We start from the raw sequence: 18,256 nt of genomic DNA on the forward strand, positions 1-18,256 counted from the left end.
TTATTTTGTCATTTTTATTTATTTTGATCCCTATATTTTAATAACCACTATATCAGTCTCCTTTTAAGTTTTTTTTTTTACAATTTTCCTCTCTTTTTTTTTTAAATTAATCACTATATTTGTTTTTTTTAAACAGAAAACACAAAAAAGTCAAAATCGTGTTTTTAAAAATGGGGATAAAAAAATAAGGTAATTAAAATTGCAATTAGCCCTAAAAAATTTATGCACCGAAAATAAATAAGAAAAAATGGAACTTGAAAAATTATTTTACTTAAATTCAATCAACCAACTGTATTCGTCAAATTAAGAATGTTAAAAAAAACATGATTAAAATCGATTTTTACTATTTTCGAAAAAAACTCAATTTTTCGAATTTTAAGGAAAAACTCGATTTTTTATTTTTTCGAGAAAAAACTCGATTTTCCGTTTTCTGAAAAAAAAAACTCGATTTTTCGTACTTTAAAAAAAACCGATTTTTTATATTTTTGAAAAAAACTCGATTTTTTTCGTATTTTTAAAAAAACTTGATTTCTTTTATGTTTTTAGAAATAAAATTAATTTTTTGTATTTTCGAAAAAAATCAACTTTATCGTTTTTAAAAAATATATATATTAATTTTTGAAAAAATTGGATTTTTAGAAAATATTTTAATTTAGTTTTTATTTTGGATATGGATATCTAAACTACGGATTTTGGTTAAAACTATATCTATAAAATAACCAAAATGTAGATTTGGTTAAAAACCATATTAAAATTAACGAGTTTTTTATAACCAGATTTAGAAATGGATATGAATAATTTTTAGGATTTTTCTAACCTATGCAACATTGCATAAGATAAGGGCAATTAATAAACTATTTCTTTCTATATAAATTATCATATTAATTATTTTTTTGGTTAAAAAGTAATCTTTTATATTTTCTCTCTCCTACCCAATTAATGGATGAAGATAAATAAATATAAATATGGTAATTTATATTTAAAAAAGTGGTGTATTAATTGTCTCTTATCCTATGCAAGGTTGCATAGGTTAGAAAAACCCTAATTTATATAACCTGGTTAATTTGAACACGCCTAATCACACTCATTTAAACTGCTAGATTAGATGAGAGACCTAAATGATCTCTTGACACATGTCCAAAGAAACAACCGTCAAACTACAAAAAATGCGTCCATTTTGTGGGGTTATTTTTCTAATTCGCGGGAATTTTTGACCTCCACGAACTGTTTTGCGAGAGTTATTGTTGCTTATACGATTGTCATAAATTGTTTGCGGGAGTTTTAAGCGACTGTTAGTAATCCTGTAACATATAATAGGGCGGTTCCTTTGTGGAGGTTCAAAACCCCTGTAAAATGTAATAATATGTTAAAAAAAATTAATTTGTGCGATTCAAACTTTTTCATCTAAATACTAAAAAATAAATAAAAAATTATATTAAACAAATACTCTTGATTATAGTAATGAAGAGTTACAAGCCTACCTAAATACCAAATTTTCTTGCACAAATATAATACCAACTTGTAGTTATCCTTACCAATTGAATTCAAAATTCTACTCCAAATCATCTATAATTGTGTGAACTAAAAAATAAATAATAAAAGTGAGAAGAAAAACCATCTATAGAATGAGAGGAGTCATAATGATATATGAAATATTTAATGTGATTAAAAAGATCTCGTCATCAAAGTGAAACAATTCAACATTTCAACATGAATGACTTTACATTTTACTTTAAAATAAATTTTACCAAGTTAATTGATTTGAAATCAATTTTCACCACTAGAGAACTATTTCAGACGGGAACATTTTGCTTTCACATCTTCAAGTCTATATAAACTTAATATTACTGGAGTTTCAAATTGGAATCTAAACTAAACTATGGTGTTTGGGTTAAACATTTTTTAATTCGGCTAAAAATTGAATCAAACTAACGAAATTCGGTGTTAATTGGTTCGGACAACAAATTTTCAAAATTCTACCCACAAACTTGTCTACCCGAACCAACCATAATTAATTCATATATATGAAAAAAGATAAAAAGAATAAAACGTCATTTGTAACATTCACAATCTATATGAAAAAAAGAATAAAATAGAGATTTCATATTATTTTGGAAAATTAGTTGATGTAAATTAGATATTTTATCAAATTTTGTTCATTCACAATTGTTTCTAATATATCTGATTAGTCCAACCCAAACCAACTCGTTATTTTTCAGTTTGGTTCGGTTCGGATCTTATTGCAAAAATGTGCAAATACAATCCAAACCAATCCATGTATTTTTGATTGGTTCGGACATCAGATTATCTCAAAACCGAATCAAACCGGTGCGCAAACACCCCTAAACATCTCCATATCTCAAGCTACAAGCTATTTTAACACTTAATACCTCTTACTTTTTGTCGTCACTGATTAGGATGTCAAAGTGTTTTTTTAGCATGCCCGACCAAACACCACTATCACCCGATAGTCCATCAGAGCTATTGTGAATAAGGGTGTATATGGGTTGGATTGGACCGGGTTTGGCCTAACCCGTTACCCAACCCGTTTAAACTTTAATGGGTTGAGTTCGTCGTCCAACCCGTAATTTCATTATCAAAACCGACCTGAACCGCCCCCGTTCATTTATGGGTTGGGTACGAGGGTTGTTTTTCAAATTAAATAATAATTTTTTTCAACTTAAAAATATTGTAACAAAATTCAATACATTTATAATCATTTTTAACACACGAAATGGATGAAGCGCATTATATAATATCTAATAATATTCATCAACATGACGTAACACTAGAGAATACTATAAAATGAAAAAAAAAAAAAAACAACATTTAGTCTTAGAATTACGTAAACTCATTGATCTAGTAGTATTATTGGTGGAGAATAAAAATTTTTTTGGAAATATTATGGTTAGTACTGAGATAATAATTTTATATTTATATTTAAAATAATAATAAAAAATAAGAAATTACTAATGTCACATCAATGAGTTTGGTGAACGGGTCTGCGGGTTGTAAAACTCAAACCTGATACCCGAACCAAAACTATATGGGTTGTTGGGATTTGGGTTGGGTATACCCGTAAATAAACGGGTTAGGTAATTTATGAGTTGGTTCGGTTTGAGTTCGCGGATTCGTGGGTAGACACGCACCCGGGAACACCCCTAATTGTGAATATGAGTTCTATATCAAAACATTAGTGTCATCTTTGAGAATAATTTACCATTGTATTAAAACATTAGTTTCATCAGCAAAGTTTTACTATAATTTGGAATGACCCGCTCTGAAGTAGATCATAAATATATCTATCTAGTAATTTATGTTAACGATATCTTGATTAGAGGTGATAATTATGAAGGTATCAAAGCATTAAAACAAAGCCTATTTCAAAACTTTCAGACCAAGGACTTGTCTTTTACATTACTCTCTTGATATTGAGGTGGCTCAATCAAAGTCTGGTATTTCTATCGCTAATAAAAGTATGCTCTTTAAATTTTGGAAGAGACAAATCTTATAGATTCTAAATCAATCGACACTCCAATGGATCTTAATGTAAAGCTCCTTCCAAATTAGGAGTCAGATACCGAAAACTATTGAAAATTGATTTATCTCACCTTAATCAGACTAGATATATCTTTTTCAATTAGCGTCATAAGTTGATTTCTTAACTCTTTGTGATAGTCATAGAAATGGAGTTGTTTGTATTTTGAAATACATCAAAAGAGCACCTGAAAAAAAGTCTAACCAATAGTTCAAGCTCATGTATGCATTATTTTAAACTCTAAACCTCTCACGACATTCACTAGCTTAATCGTCATAATGTTTGCAGGTACATCTACCACCTCCGAGAGTTGCAAAGCAATTAGGAGAGAGAAATTAGATGAGACGAGTGAAGTTTGTGATAGTCTTGGTTTGATAGATAATGATCTGAGGTTGATAAATATTGCTTCTAAAAACAAGGAGATAAATATTTCCGTTCTCTCCCTGATCTGATATAAAGTTCAATGCGTTCTATAAAAATTCCAAAATGATGTTAATACAATTGGTTGCCTCACAAGGTGGTTACATATTGAAGCGATCATTTTCCTTCTGCCCATTGGCGGAGCCTTTCAAGTTGAAGCTAGACACAGCCAATTTCACTTTTATAAACTTCATTTGGGTCTCCCTAAGACCATCAATGACACCATTTGTGCAGACCATAATTGAGCCATGTTTCTGGATGCTTCTTTATTGTTCTTTCTGAAAACTTAGATGGTAAATAGAATCCGGATTCTAAGGCAGAAGTAATTTTAAAAGCCTAATGGTCCTAAACCTGAATTAACAAACATCAACAATGTTATCCATAGCAGAAAAAAATATCATAGTAGGGGCATTTAATTATTGTATTGTTTTTGCGCTACTGTAATTTTATTTTATTAAATCATCATCAATCCAAACATATATTTGAAAATTTTAAAATGAGTGACATTTTTTAGTACCTGAACTAGGCATGGGCTTTCTAGGCATGATGGGCATGGGCTTTCTAGGCATGATGGGCATGGGATTTCTAGGCATAGTCATGGGTTTTCTGCGTGGTGATGGTTGTAGTTCCATGCGGTCAATCACAACAGCATTTGATGTTAAAAATGTCTTGGCCACAGATGCCGCATTCTCTATACAGCACCTAACTACCTGCACCATTTTCAACATTAAATATTATACCACCTTTATTCCTAAATATAGAACCTTCTTGAGACAAGAGGTTCCTATGAAAAAACCTAAGTAAAAGATCTTCTGTAAAAGGAAATCAAATGTTTATATTACCTTTGTTGGATCCATGATTCTAGCCTTCATGAGATCCTCATAACAGTCTCTAGCAGCATTGTAACCAAAATTCATGTTATCATTTGATAAAACCTGCGTGACATAAGATATGTTGTTGAGTTGAATAAATTAAATGCTACATAAGATCGAAAATTATCATTGAATAATCAATCTCTTACAGAAAGCAATTTCTCAACATCCTCAGGACCTTATCTATGACAACATTTCCATTTACGCCGGCATTTTTTGCTATCATTCTTGTAGGGTAGCTCAAAGCTCTTTTGAAGATTTCAGCTCCAATCTACGCATAACATTACAAACAAGTTTTCCTTATATTCCAATGAACAAAATGGCACAAACCAAAAAGAATGCTTGCAACAGAAGGTCACTTCAGATTGAATCGTGTCCAGTGTCCGACACTGACACAACAGCAACATTTGCTTACATTCAGATTCAGGCATTCCATTTTTTCAAATTAATACCGGTATCAATGAATCAGTGTCGTGTCTGGCATCTGTGTCGCATGGAGAACTTAGTTGTATGAAGCAGATAAGTTACCTTTTGCTCTTCATTGTCCAAGAGATTTTTTATGCCATCAACCTTCTTGGACAACCTTAAAAGGCTACAGCCACCACCAACTACTACACCTTCTTCAATTGCTGCCTAAAATGTTCTAAATTAGAACCGACAAACTTAACGATCAATGCTTTCAACTAACCTCGTTAAAGAAAAAACAAAACGAAGTACCTTGGTTGCATTTAAGGCATCTTCTATTCTTAATTGTTTATCTTTCAACTCAACTTGTGTTTGTGCACCTACCTATAATATAGATTTCAGCCACTGAAATGTAAATGAACTACATTTTAAATAGAAACAGAATTTATAAATTCCTGATACCCTAAATGATAATAAAATGAAAGAAATTTACATTACCTGAAGAATGGCAATGCCCCCTGATAATCTTGCTATTCTTTCATTCAATATCTTCTTTTGAAAATTTTCTTCAGTATTCTACAAAATATATTACTTCTAAAGTTATAGAATGATGAAGTGATAATTTTGAAATGGAAAAGTTCTCTCTGCATCTGCACCTCAACAAGGCTCCTAAGTTGAGAAACCCTCTTCTCAACAGCTGTTCTAGTACTTCCATCAGTGACTACTAAGGTAGAATCTTTTGTGATGACAACTTTGGTAGCAGAACCAAGCATATCCTTGCTAGCCTTTTCTAACGTGAAACCCATATCTTCTCTTATTACAGTACCTGAAAAGTTCCAAGAATGCAAAATGAATTGAATGAAGACTGTGAATAGAAGCTAGTGATGCTTTCTTCCACCGGGTTTTTTATAAAAATGAGAATCAGTACTTCATTTATTTGTTTTTCCTTTTCAAGTTGTTGACAGCTTGAATCGGAAAGACAGACAAATTAACAGTTCCTTTACTATTGACATGATCATTGCTTCTAAATTAATTTGAATAATTGATCTTATACCTCCTGTCAAGATGGCAATATCTTCTAAATAGTGACTCTTGCGCTCACCGAATGCAGGAGCCTTAATAGCAGCAACCTTAAGCACGCCTCTGAGTTTATTTTTAATAATTGGAGCAAGAGCATCTTGCTCAATTCCCTCTGCAACTATCAAAATTGGATACTTCTCTTTTACTGCACTATTCAATATGTTGAGCAGCTCTTTTGGATTTGTGATCTTTTTGTCAACTAATAACAACTGCAACAAGAGAGTCATGCACCATCTAATTATTTTATAGAACTCAAGTGAGGCTTTTTATTTACTAAAATTGTGTTACCTTGCAGTTGTGAAGTTCAATGGTCATCTTTCTTCTATCTGTCACGAAGTATGGAGAAAGATATCCGCGATCAAATTGCATTCCTTCTACAATCTCTAGACTATTGTCAATGCTCTTTCCTTTTTCAATTGTAACTACTCCTTTTCTTCCTACTTGTTGCAAAGCCTCAGAAATCATGTTTCCGACTACATAATCGTTCCCCGCGCTTACTGCTGCAACATCTTTAAGTTCATGATCTTCAACCTAGAAATATAAACAATGTTTCTGAATTCAGCAAGAGTTTCTAACTGCAAGAGAAAATTAACAGGAAGAAAAATCCATAACTAAATCATCATATGAAGCCAGCTAATTTTGTTCACGAGATGTTGGTTCAGTGGTAAGAGTATGAATCCGTAGATGACGGTTGTGAAATAGTCATTCGTGCCACTACAACTGATAATAATCTTGCTCAATTTTTCTTAAAAGTGAAGCCAAATAGTTTTGATTATGATTCTAAAAATGCACAATCAGCCATGAGTTTCTTCAACAAAAACCATAGAAAACAAACTAGTTGTAGAGTTTACTTCTCTAGACATCAAACTAAGTTCAGAAACAAGTGCTATTGCTGTCTTCTCAATGCCACGGGCAATTTGGACAGGATTCATTCCAGCTGCAATAACCTACAAGAGAATGAAAAGAGCATAAAGTTCAAGAAAACCCTTTTTAATGTCAATACATAAACTGGAATGTGAGGCTTGTTATATGTACTTTTGCCCCTTCTTTGATTAAGCCATGGGCAAGAATAACAGATGTAGTTGAGCCATCACCAGCTAAATCATTGGTTTTTGCCCCAGCTTGTCTCACCAATTTCACTCCAACATTTTCCAATGGATCTTCCAATTCAATCTGAAATAACCTCAGCACAAAAACATGCTATTAGACCTAACTAAAGTTATTCAACCACACAAATAAAAGTACAAGTGTTTAAATATTGAAAAACCACCTCAAAACCATGGTAACTGTTTTTACTTACACATTACCCCACTAGAAAATAACTAGAACTATTTAATCATGTTTATGCAAGGCCGTCTCAATTTTTTGAAGGCTCTGTGTAGGTTAGTCATGGTTTAATCATGACAAAATAATTAGAGGCCCTATTTAACCCTATTACAATAGTGGCAATGATTTATGAGGCCCTACTTAGTTATATTTTAACCGTAAAAAAATTGAGGTCATATGCGGTAGCCTACCTTGCACGCGCTTAAAGACGACCCTGCTTGGTTGCAATTGATGGGTGTGAATGAATGAACGAATAAGGAAAAAAATACCTCTTTGAGAACAGTTTCTCCATCATTTACTATCTTGGGAGGACCATACTTGTTATGCAATACAACATTTCTTCCTTTAGGTCCCAATGTAACACCAAGGAGCTCTGCCACTAAGTCCACTCCTGCCTGCACCACTCAATTAATAATTTCTGTGAAATGAAAAAAACAAAAAACAAAAAAACAAAGTGAAGTGTAGAATTAATTGTACAAGAAGCTTCTTTGTGGTTGAACCATCATGGTTGAAATAAAGGTCTTTAGCCATAGCTCTTGTGTTTAGTACAGAAAAAGGTGAAGTTCGGGGTCTAGGGATTGACGATTGATTAGAAAAGAAGAATGTAGCAGATATTGGGGATGGAGAAGAAGATGCCATAGCTTTGGTTTTCCCAACCAACAATTTAGGTTTGAGTTTTGCTCTATGCAGAGCAGGTAGTTGAAAAATGGTGCAATGGTTTAGAATTTGAAGTATAGAGAATTTTGTGTGGATAAGAGAAGAATGATGGTGTAGAGAAAAAGGGAATGGAAAAATATCTATCTTTTAAGTAATTTTGGCGCTATGCAAAGTACCTTTAAATTTTAGAACACAAATTTGTTTTAGATCTAATTGATTTAATTTAGATTTAAAATAGATTTGATTTAATTCCAAAATAAATATTTTAGGTTTTTATAGTTTTGGGTTTTGACTTAGGGAATAAGTTAACCTAAATTTATAAATAGGTAGTAACCCTCATTACTTTGTAATCAAGTCAAAAGGTAGTTACTTTGTGACCAGAATTTGCAGTTGTAATTGAAAAATAAAGTTTTCCACAATTTGTGGGCAGATAGTTACTTTGTAGAAACCCTAATCTATTTTCTTCTTTAAATTTCCTTTTCATATTTTCATTGTTATTGTGTGGTGATAACAATCTTGTTCATCAAGATTGATAGAAATTCATCATAGATTTTAGTGGATTTCCAACATCTGGTATCAAGATCTCTGATTTATCGATCAAGGGAAGAAGAAGAAAGTCACGATGGTGGTGAATTATGGGAATGGGAATTATCCAACAAGTCTACCAATTCTGAAAGTAGATAACTATGAGAATTGGTACAAATAGATTAAGGTTCTATCCAGGTGTCTGAAGGATAGAAAAACACTTAGAAAGGGGGGGTTTGAATAAGTGTAGTCTAAAAACTTGAACGATAAAAACAAATTGCACAGTTATTTTTATCCTGGTTCATTGTTAACTAAACTACTCCAGTCCACCCCCACGGGGTGATTTACCTCACCTGAGGATTTAATCCACTAATCGCAACAGATTACAATGGTTTTCCACTTAGCCCACGGCTAAGTCTTCTAGAGTATCCTGATCACAACCTGATCACTCTAGGAACAAATGCTTAGACACAAGCTAAGACTTTCTTAGAGTATCCTGACCACCACGTGATCACTCTAATTACAACTGCTTAGATACAAGCTAAGACTTCCTAGAGTATCCTGATCAACACTTGATCACTCTAGTTACTTACAAATTAATGTAATCAATTCTAAGAGTATTACAAATGCTTCTAAAAAGCTATAATCACAACAGTGATATTTCTCTTAACGTTTAAGCTTAATCTCACTAATATATTACAACAGCAATGTAGTGAGCTTTGATGAAGATGAAGTTTCTGAGCTTTGATTTGAGCAGCGTTTTAGCAAGTTAATATTCACAGAAATCGTCAAGAATTGGTAACCTTGCTTCTCATCAGAACTTCATATTTATAGGCACTTGAGAAGATGACCGTTGGGAGCATTTAATGCTTTGCGTATTCCGTACAGCATTGCATTTAATGTTTCACGCTTTTGTCAACTACCTCGAGCCTTGTTCACGCTGTGTCTACTGACGTTGCCTTTAATAGCTTCCAACGTCCCTTTTGTCAGTCAGCGTAGCCTGCCACCTGTACTTTCTTCTGATCTGATGTTTATGTATACAACGTTTGAATATCATCAGAGTCAAACAGCTTGGTGCATAGCATCTTCTTGTCTTCTGACCTTGAAGTGCTTCTGAGCGTGATACCATGAGAACTTCAGTGCTTCTGCTTCTGATCTCAAGTTCTTCTGATGCTTCCATAGACCCATGTTCTGATTCTGCCTTGACCATCTTCTGATGTCTTGCCAGACCATGTTCTGATGTTGCATGCTGAACCTTCTGAGTCAAAGCTTCTGAGCGCTGATTTGTGCATACTCTTTATATATTTCCTGAAAGGGAAATTGCAATGTATTAGAGTACCACATTATCTCACACAAAATTCATATCCTTGTTATCATCAAAACTAAGAATATTGATCAGAACAAATCTTGTTCTAACAGTGTCAAGGTCTTTGGGATCTATTAAAGGATGGAGTAGAAGAGCTTGAAGAAGACGCTTCAGAAGAAGAAAAGGAAGAACACGAAGAATGTTAGAACAAGATTTGTTCTTATCAATTATCTTAGTTTTGATGATAACAATAATATGAATTTTGCTTAAGATAATATGGTACTCTAATCCAATGCAATTTCCCTTTCAGGAAATATATAAAGAGTACGCATAATTCAGCGCTCAGAAGTTGTGTCTCAAATGGTTCAGCATGCAACATCAGAACATGGTCTGGCAAGACATCAGAAGATGGTCGAAGCAGAATCAGAACATGGGTCTATGGAAGCATCAGAAGAACATGAGATCAGAAGCACTGAAGATCAGAAGATGGTATCACGCTCAGAAGCACTTCAAGGTCAGAAGATCAGAAGATGCTATGCACCAAGCTGTTTGACTCTGATGATATTCAAACGTCGTATTCACAAACATCAGATCAGAAGGAAGTACACGTGGCAGACTACGCTGACTGACAAAAGGAACGTTAAAGCTACTAAAGGCTACGTCAGTAGACACAGCGTGAACAAGGCTCGAGGTAGTTGACAAAAGCGTATAACATTAAATGCAAAGCTGTACGGAACACGCAAAGCATTAAATGCACTCAACGGTCATCTTCTCAACGCCTATAAATATGAAGTTCTGATGAGAAGCAAGGTTAACGATTCTGCACCAAAACAACTTATATCAAACTTGCTGAAACGCTGTTCAAATCAAAACTCAGAATCTTCATCTTCATCAACTCACTACATTGCTGTTGTAATATCTTAGTGAGATTAAGCTTAAACTGTAAGAGAAATATCACAGTTGTGATTATCGCTTTTAAGAAGCATTTGTAAACTCTTGAATAGATTACATTAAGTTGTAAGGAACTAGAGTGATCGTGTGATCAGTATACTCTAGGAAGTCTTGGCAGTTGGCTGAGCAGTTTGTAACTAGAGTGATCAGGTTGATCAGTATACTCTAGAGGAAGTCTTAGGAGTGAACTAAGCCTAGAGTGATCGTGTTGATCAGTAGACTCTAGAAAAGTCTTAGAGGGTATCTAAGCAGTTGTTCCTGGAGTGATCAAGTTGTGATCAGAAGACTCTGGAAGACTTAGTTGCGGACTAAGTGGAGAACCATTGTAATCCGTGCGATTAGTGGATTAAATCCTCAGTTGAGGTAAATCATCTCTGCGGGGGTGGACTGGAGTAGCTTCGTTAACAGCGAACCAGGATAAAAATAATTGTGCAATTTATTTTTATCGTCCAAGATTTAAAGTCACACTTATTCAATCCCCCCCTTTCTAAGTGTTTTTCTATCCTTCAATTGGCATCAGAGCGCCGGTTCTAAGGTGCAAGCACTTAACCGTGTTTAGAAAAGATTCAGGAAGAGAAAAACGCTTCATTTAAAAGATGGTTGATGAAAGTGAAAAGACTACATCTACATCTGGCTCTGCTGAGCAATACAACGGTAACAATGGTTATACTAGACCGCCGGTATTTGATGGTGAAAACTTTGAATACTGGAAAGATAAACTGGAAAGTTACTTTCTGGGTCTAGATGGTGATCTATGGGATCTTCTGATGGATGGTTACAAACATCCAGTAAATGCCAGTGGCGCAAAGCTGTCAAGGCAAGAAATGAATGATGATCAAAAGAAGCTTTTCAGGAATCATCATAAATGCAGAACTGTTTTGCTGAATGCTATTTCTCATGCTGAGTATGAGAAGATATCTAACAGGGAAACAGCCTATGACATATATGAGTCCTTGAAAATGACTCATGAAGGAAATGCTCAAGTCAAGGAGACTAAAGCTCTAGCCTTAATCCAGAAGTATGAAGCCTTCAAGATGGAGGATGATGAAGACATTGAAAAGATGTTTTCAAGATTTCAAACTCTTACTGCTGGATTGAGAGTTCTTGACAAGGGATACACCAAGGCGGATCACGTAAAGAAGATCATCAGAAGCTTACCCAGAAGATGGGGTCCTATGGTGACTGCATTCAAGATTGCAAAGAATCTGAATGAAGTTTCTCTGGAAGAGCTTATCAGTGCCTTGAGAAGCCATGAGATTGAGCTGGATGCAAATGAGCCTCAAAAGAAAGGTAAGTCTATTGCATTAAAATCTAATATCAAGAAATGCACTAACGCTTTTCAGGCTAGAGAAGAAGATCCTGAAGAATCAGAATCTGAAGAAGAAGATGAACTGTCCATGATTTCCAGAAGGCTAAATCAACTCTGGAAGACCAAGCAAAGGAAGTTCAGAGGCTTCAGAAGTTCAAGGAAATTTGAACGTGGAGAATCTTCTGATGAAAGAAGATTTGACAAGAAGAAGGTCATGTGCTATGAATGCAATGAGCCTGGACACTACAAGAATGAGTGTCCAAATCTTCAGAAGGAAAATCCCAAGAAGAAGTTTCATAAGAAGAAAGGTCTTATGGCAACCTGGGATGAGTCAGAAGATGATTCAGAAGATGAGCAGGCCAACTGTGCGCTGATGGCGACAGAAGATGACGGATCAGAATCTACATCAGAATCAGATTCTGAAGAGATATCCTTGGCTGCAAGAAGGACAAAGCACAACATGTCATGGTACCTGGATTCTGGATGCTCGCGACACATGACAGGAAGAAGGTCTATGTTCCAAGACCTGGTGCTTAAGTCTGGAGGAGAAGTCAAATTCGGAGGAGATCAGAAGGGCAAGATAATTGGCTCTGGAACTATAAAGTCTGGTAACTCTCCTTCCATTTCTAATGTACTTCTTGTAAAAGGATTAACACATAACCTCTTATCTATCAGTCAATTGAGTGACAATGGTTATGATATAATCTTTAATCAAGAGTCCTGCAAGGCTGTAAATCAGAAGGATGGCTCAATCCTATTTACAGGCAAGAGGAAGAACAACATTTATAAGACAGATCTGCAAGATCTTATGAGTCAGAAGGTGACTTGTCTTATGTCTGTTTCTGAAGAGCAGTGGGTCTGGCACAGAAGATTAGGTCATGCTAGTTTGAGAAAGATTTCTCAGATTAACAAACTGAATCTGGTCAGAGGACTCCCTAATCTGAAATTCAAATCAGATGCTCTTTGTGAAGCATGTCAGAAGGGCAAGTTCTCCAAACCTGCATTCAAGTCTAAGAATGTTGTTTCTACCTCAAGGCCATTAGAACTCTTGCACATTGATCTGTTTGGACCAGTCAAAACAGCATCTGTCAGAGGAAAGAAATATGGATTAGTCATCGTAGATGATTATAGCCGCTGGACATGGGTAAAATTCTTGAAACACAAGGACGAGACTCATTCAGTGTTCTTTGATTTCTGCATTCAGATTCAATCTGAAAAAGAGTGTAAAATCATAAAGGTAAGAAGTGATCATGGTGGTGAATTTGAGAACAAATCCTTTGAAGAATTCTTCAAAGAAAATGGTATTGCCCATGATTTCTCTTGTCCTAGAACTCCACAGCAAAATGGGGTTGTAGAACGAAAGAATAGGACTCTTCAAGAAATGGCCAGAACCATGATCAATGAAACCAATATGGCTAAGCATTTCTGGGCAGAAGCAATAAACACTGCATGTTATATTCAGAATAGAATCTCTATCAGACCTATTCTAAATAAGACTCCCTATGAATTGTGGAAGAATAGAAAGCCCAACAATTCATATTTCCATCCTTTTGGATGTGTATGCTTTATTCTGAACACTAAAGATCATCTTGGTAAGTTTGATTCCAAAGCAAAAGTGTTTCCTTCTTGGATATTCTGAACGCTCAAAAGGCTACAGAGTATACAATACTGAAACATTGGTTGTAGAAGAATCAATCAATATCAGGTTTGATGATAAGCTTGGTTCTGAAAAACCAAAGCAGTTTGATAATTTTGCAGGTTATGATATTGACATATCAGAAGTTGTTGAGCCAAGAAGCAACGCATCAGAAGCAGAGCTTCTCAGAAGCAAGGAATCTGAAGATCAAGTATCAGCTTCTCTGGAGGATCTAAGCATATCTGAAGAACCATCTGTCAGAAGATCATCCAGACTCATCTCTGGTCATTCAGAAGATGTCATTCTTGGAAAGAAGGATGATCCAATCAGAACAAGAGCATTCCTTAAGAACAATGCAGACTGTCAATTAGGTCTTGTATCTTTGATCGAGCCAACTTCTGTTGATCATGCTCTAGAAGATCCAGACTGGATAATTGCTATGCAAGAAGAACTGAATCAGTTTACAAGGAATGATGTTTGGGATCTTGTTCCTAGACCAGATGGATTCAATATAATTGGTACAAAATGGGTCTTCAGAAACAAGCTCAGTGAGAAAGGTGAAGTGGTAAGGAACAAAGCCAGACTGGTGGCTCAGGGTTATAGTCAGCAAGAAGGGATTGATTATACAGAAACCTTTGCACCAGTGGCCAGGTTAGAGTCTATTCGTCTATTAATTTCTTTTGCCACTCAACATAACATCACTCTCTATCAGATGGATGTTAAGAGTGCCTTCTTAAATGGTTATATAGATGAAGAAGTTTATGTCCATCAACCTCCTGGTTTTGAAGACTCTATGTCTCCTAATCATGTTTTTAAACTTAAGAAATCATTGTATGGATTGAAACAGGCTCCCAGAGCTTGGTATGAACGCTTAAGTTCTTTCCTTCTGGATAATGGTTTCACTAGAGGAAAAGTGGACACTACTCTCTTTTGTAAAACCTTTGAAAAGGATATTTTAATCTGTCAAATATATGTAGATGATATTATTTTTGGAACATCTAATGCTACACTTGGAAAGGAGTTTGCTAAGTCTATGCAGGCTGAGTTTGAAATGAGCATGATGGGAGAACTCAAGTATTTCCTTGGAATTCAAATAAATCAAACATCAGAAGGAACATATGTTCACCAAACCAAGTATGTGAAGGAACTTCTGAAGAAGTTTAATCTTCTGGACTGCAAAGAAGCCAAAACTCCTATGCATCCAACATGCATCCTAGGTAAGGATGAGGTAAGTAAGAAGGTAGATCAGAAGTTATACAGAGGTATGATTGGATCTCTTCTATATCTGACTGCTTCTAGACCTGACATTCTGTTCAGTGTTTGTTTGTGTGCTAGATTCCAATCAGATCCTAGAGAATCTCATTTAACTGCTGTTAAGAGAATTCTAAGGTATCTGAAAGGTACTACTAATGTTGGCTTAGTTTACAGAAAATCTAAAGAATACAACTTAGTAGGATTCTGTGATGCTGATTATGCTGGAGACAGAATTGAAAGAAAAAGTACTTCAGGAAGTTGCCAATTTCTTGGAAGTCATTTGATCTCCTGGTACAGCAAGAAGCAAGCAACTATTGCTCTATCAACGACAGAAGCAGAATATGTCGCTGCTGCTGGCTGTAGTACACAGATGCTCTGGATGAAGAGTCAGTTAGAAGATTATCAGATATTTGAGAGTAACATTCCTATATTCTGTGATAATACTTCTGCTATATGTTTATCTAAGAATCCTATTCTTCATTCAAAAGCTAAACATATTGAGATTAAACATCATTTCATAAGGGACTATGTTCAGAAGGGTGTTATATCTTTAAACTTTGTTGATACAGACCATCAATGGGCTGATATCTTTACAAAACCCCTAGCTGAAGATAGGTTTAAGTTCATTCTGAAGAACATCAGTATGGATTTATGCCCAGAATGAGAAGATGAGAAGTTCTCATATATGAGTATCTTCTGAAATGAATATGGAACATTTTTTTTTAATCAGAAGTTCTGATTGAATTCTTTTAGAAATTATGATTCGGTTATTTTTAACTATTCTTTTTGATGTTATGACAAAAAGGGGGAGAAAGATAAATGATAAATGATTTGATTAAATCTATCAGTTGCTGGGTAAAGGCTCCCACACATTCACTAACAAGAACTGCAAGTTCTATATGGTTTAAGTGTTTTGCAGGTACAGAGAAGTGAAGTGAACCTTCAGAAGCAATCTTCAGAAGCAAAACCATGGAAACTGAAGCAAGCTGAGTGCTGTCAAGCTTCAAAGATCAGAAGCAAGAAAGAAGAATGAATCAGAAGCACTGATAATAGAATTTGAATATCATTGTCTATCCTGTTCTGACAAAATTCTATTTGCTCTGATACATATAATGTTATGGCTCTGATACATTATCTGCTCTGATACATTATTTCAGCCTATATGGCTCTGATACATATAATGTGTTCAAACATACATGTTATGTTCTAACTCGTTCATGCTGACTTTTGTCGTTTAGTTTTTGTTCTGTAACATTTCAGGATGTAGAGATGCTCTGATGATGCTCTGGTACATTCAACAATGTTCTGATACAAATCTAGCATGAAGTGATGTTGGTAGACATTCAAAGTTCTGAAACTATCCGAGGGAAGCAGAAATCAGAAGATGTGAATGTTCTAAAAGATCCAGAAAACTCAAGTTCTGAAGCTGTCCTGAATGGAAGCAGAAATCAGAAGCTGTGAATGTTCTGAAGATCAAAGAAATTCAAGTTCTGAAGCTGTCCTGAATGGAAGCAGAAGTCAGAAGCTGTGAGTGTTCTAAGGATCTAAAGAAATTCAAGTTCTGAAGCTGTCCAATGGAAGCAGAAGTCAGAAGCTATGAATTCTCTGAAGGCAGAAGCTTATATGATCGTCTCTACCGAAATAATCAGGGAAGTCTTTTATCAAAGTTCTTCGAGTATTTATTTTAGGGGGAGATTATTTATCTCAGGGGGAGATTGTTAATCTCAGGGGGAGACATATTCATATGCTTATGCTATAGCTGTGTAATTTGTCTTTTGCCGTCTACTCTTTCTGATCGCAAATTCATATCATTTATATATGTTTTTGTCATCATCAAAAAGGGGGAGATTGTTAGAACAAGATTTGTTCTTATCAATTATCTTAGTTTTGATGATAACAATAATATGAATTTTGCTTAAGATAATATGGTACTCTAATCCAATGCAATTTCCCTTTCAGGAAATATATAAAGAGTACGCATAATTCAGCGCTCAGAAGTTGTGTCTCAAATGGTTCAGCATGCAACATTAGAACATGGTCTGGCAAGACATCAGAAGATGGTCGAAGCAGAATCAGAACATGGGTCTATGGAAGCATCAGAAGAACATGAGATCAGAAGCACTGAAGATCAGAAGATGGTATCACGCTCAGAAGCACTTCAAGGTCAGAAGATCAGAAGATGCTATGCACCAAGCTGTTTGACTCTGATGATATTCAAACGTCGTATTCACAAACATCAGATCAGAAGGAAGTACACGTGGCAGACTACGCTGACTGACAAAAGGAACGTTAAAGCTACTAAAGGCTACGTCAGTAGACACAGCGTGAACAAGGCTCGAGGTAGTTGACAAAAGCGTATAACATTAAATGCAAAGCTGTACGGAACACGCAAAGCATTAAATGCACTCAACGGTCATCTTCTCAACGCCTATAAATATGAAGTTCTGATGAGAAGCAAGGTTAACGATTCTGCACCAAAACAACTTATATCAAACTTGCTGAAACGCTGTTCAAATCAAAACTCAGAATCTTCATCTTCATCAACTCACTGTTAGAACAAGATTTGTTCTTATCAATTATCTTAGTTTTGATGATAACAATAATATGAATTTTGCTTAAGATAATATGGTACTCTAATCCAATGCAATTTCCCTTTCAGGAAATATATAAAGAGTACGCATAATTCAGCGCTCAGAAGATGTGTCTCAAATGGTTCAGCATGCAACATCAGAACATGGTCTGGCAAGACATCAGAAGATGGTCGAAGCAGAATCAGAACATGGGTCTATGGAAGCATCAGAAGAACATGAGATCAGAAGCACTGAAGATCAGAAGATGGTATCACGCTCAGAAGCACTTCAAGGTCAGAAGATCAGAAGATGCTGTGCACCAAGCTGTTTGACTCTGATGATATTCAAACGTCGTATTCACAAACATCAGATCAGAAGGAAGTACACGTGGCAGACTATGCTGACTG

At 35.1% G+C, this 18,256-nt stretch overlaps 1 protein-coding gene across 1 annotated transcript; it reads right to left on the reverse strand.

The window, feature by feature from the left end:
* Positions 1–3,908: 3,908 nt before the first annotated feature.
* LOC131649858 (ruBisCO large subunit-binding protein subunit beta, chloroplastic) lies at positions 3,909–8,430 on the reverse strand. The gene is made up of 14 exons (XM_058919607.1): positions 8,119–8,430; positions 7,911–8,036; positions 7,351–7,488; positions 7,167–7,262; positions 6,604–6,846; positions 6,290–6,524; positions 5,892–6,061; positions 5,734–5,811; positions 5,548–5,619; positions 5,359–5,463; positions 5,009–5,101; positions 4,801–4,893; positions 4,476–4,668; positions 3,909–4,309 (listed from the first exon to the last, which is right to left on the reverse strand). The coding sequence occupies exons 1-14, from the start codon at positions 8,278–8,280 to the stop codon at positions 4,287–4,289; spliced, it is 1,827 nt and encodes a 608-aa protein (XP_058775590.1). The 5' UTR covers positions 8,281–8,430; the 3' UTR covers positions 3,909–4,286.
* Between the last annotated feature and the right edge of the window lie 9,826 nt (positions 8,431–18,256).

This window comes from Vicia villosa, linkage group LG2, assembly GCF_029867415.1.
Source record: "Vicia villosa cultivar HV-30 ecotype Madison, WI linkage group LG2, Vvil1.0, whole genome shotgun sequence".
NCBI classification, from domain to species: domain Eukaryota; kingdom Viridiplantae; phylum Streptophyta; class Magnoliopsida; order Fabales; family Fabaceae; genus Vicia; species Vicia villosa.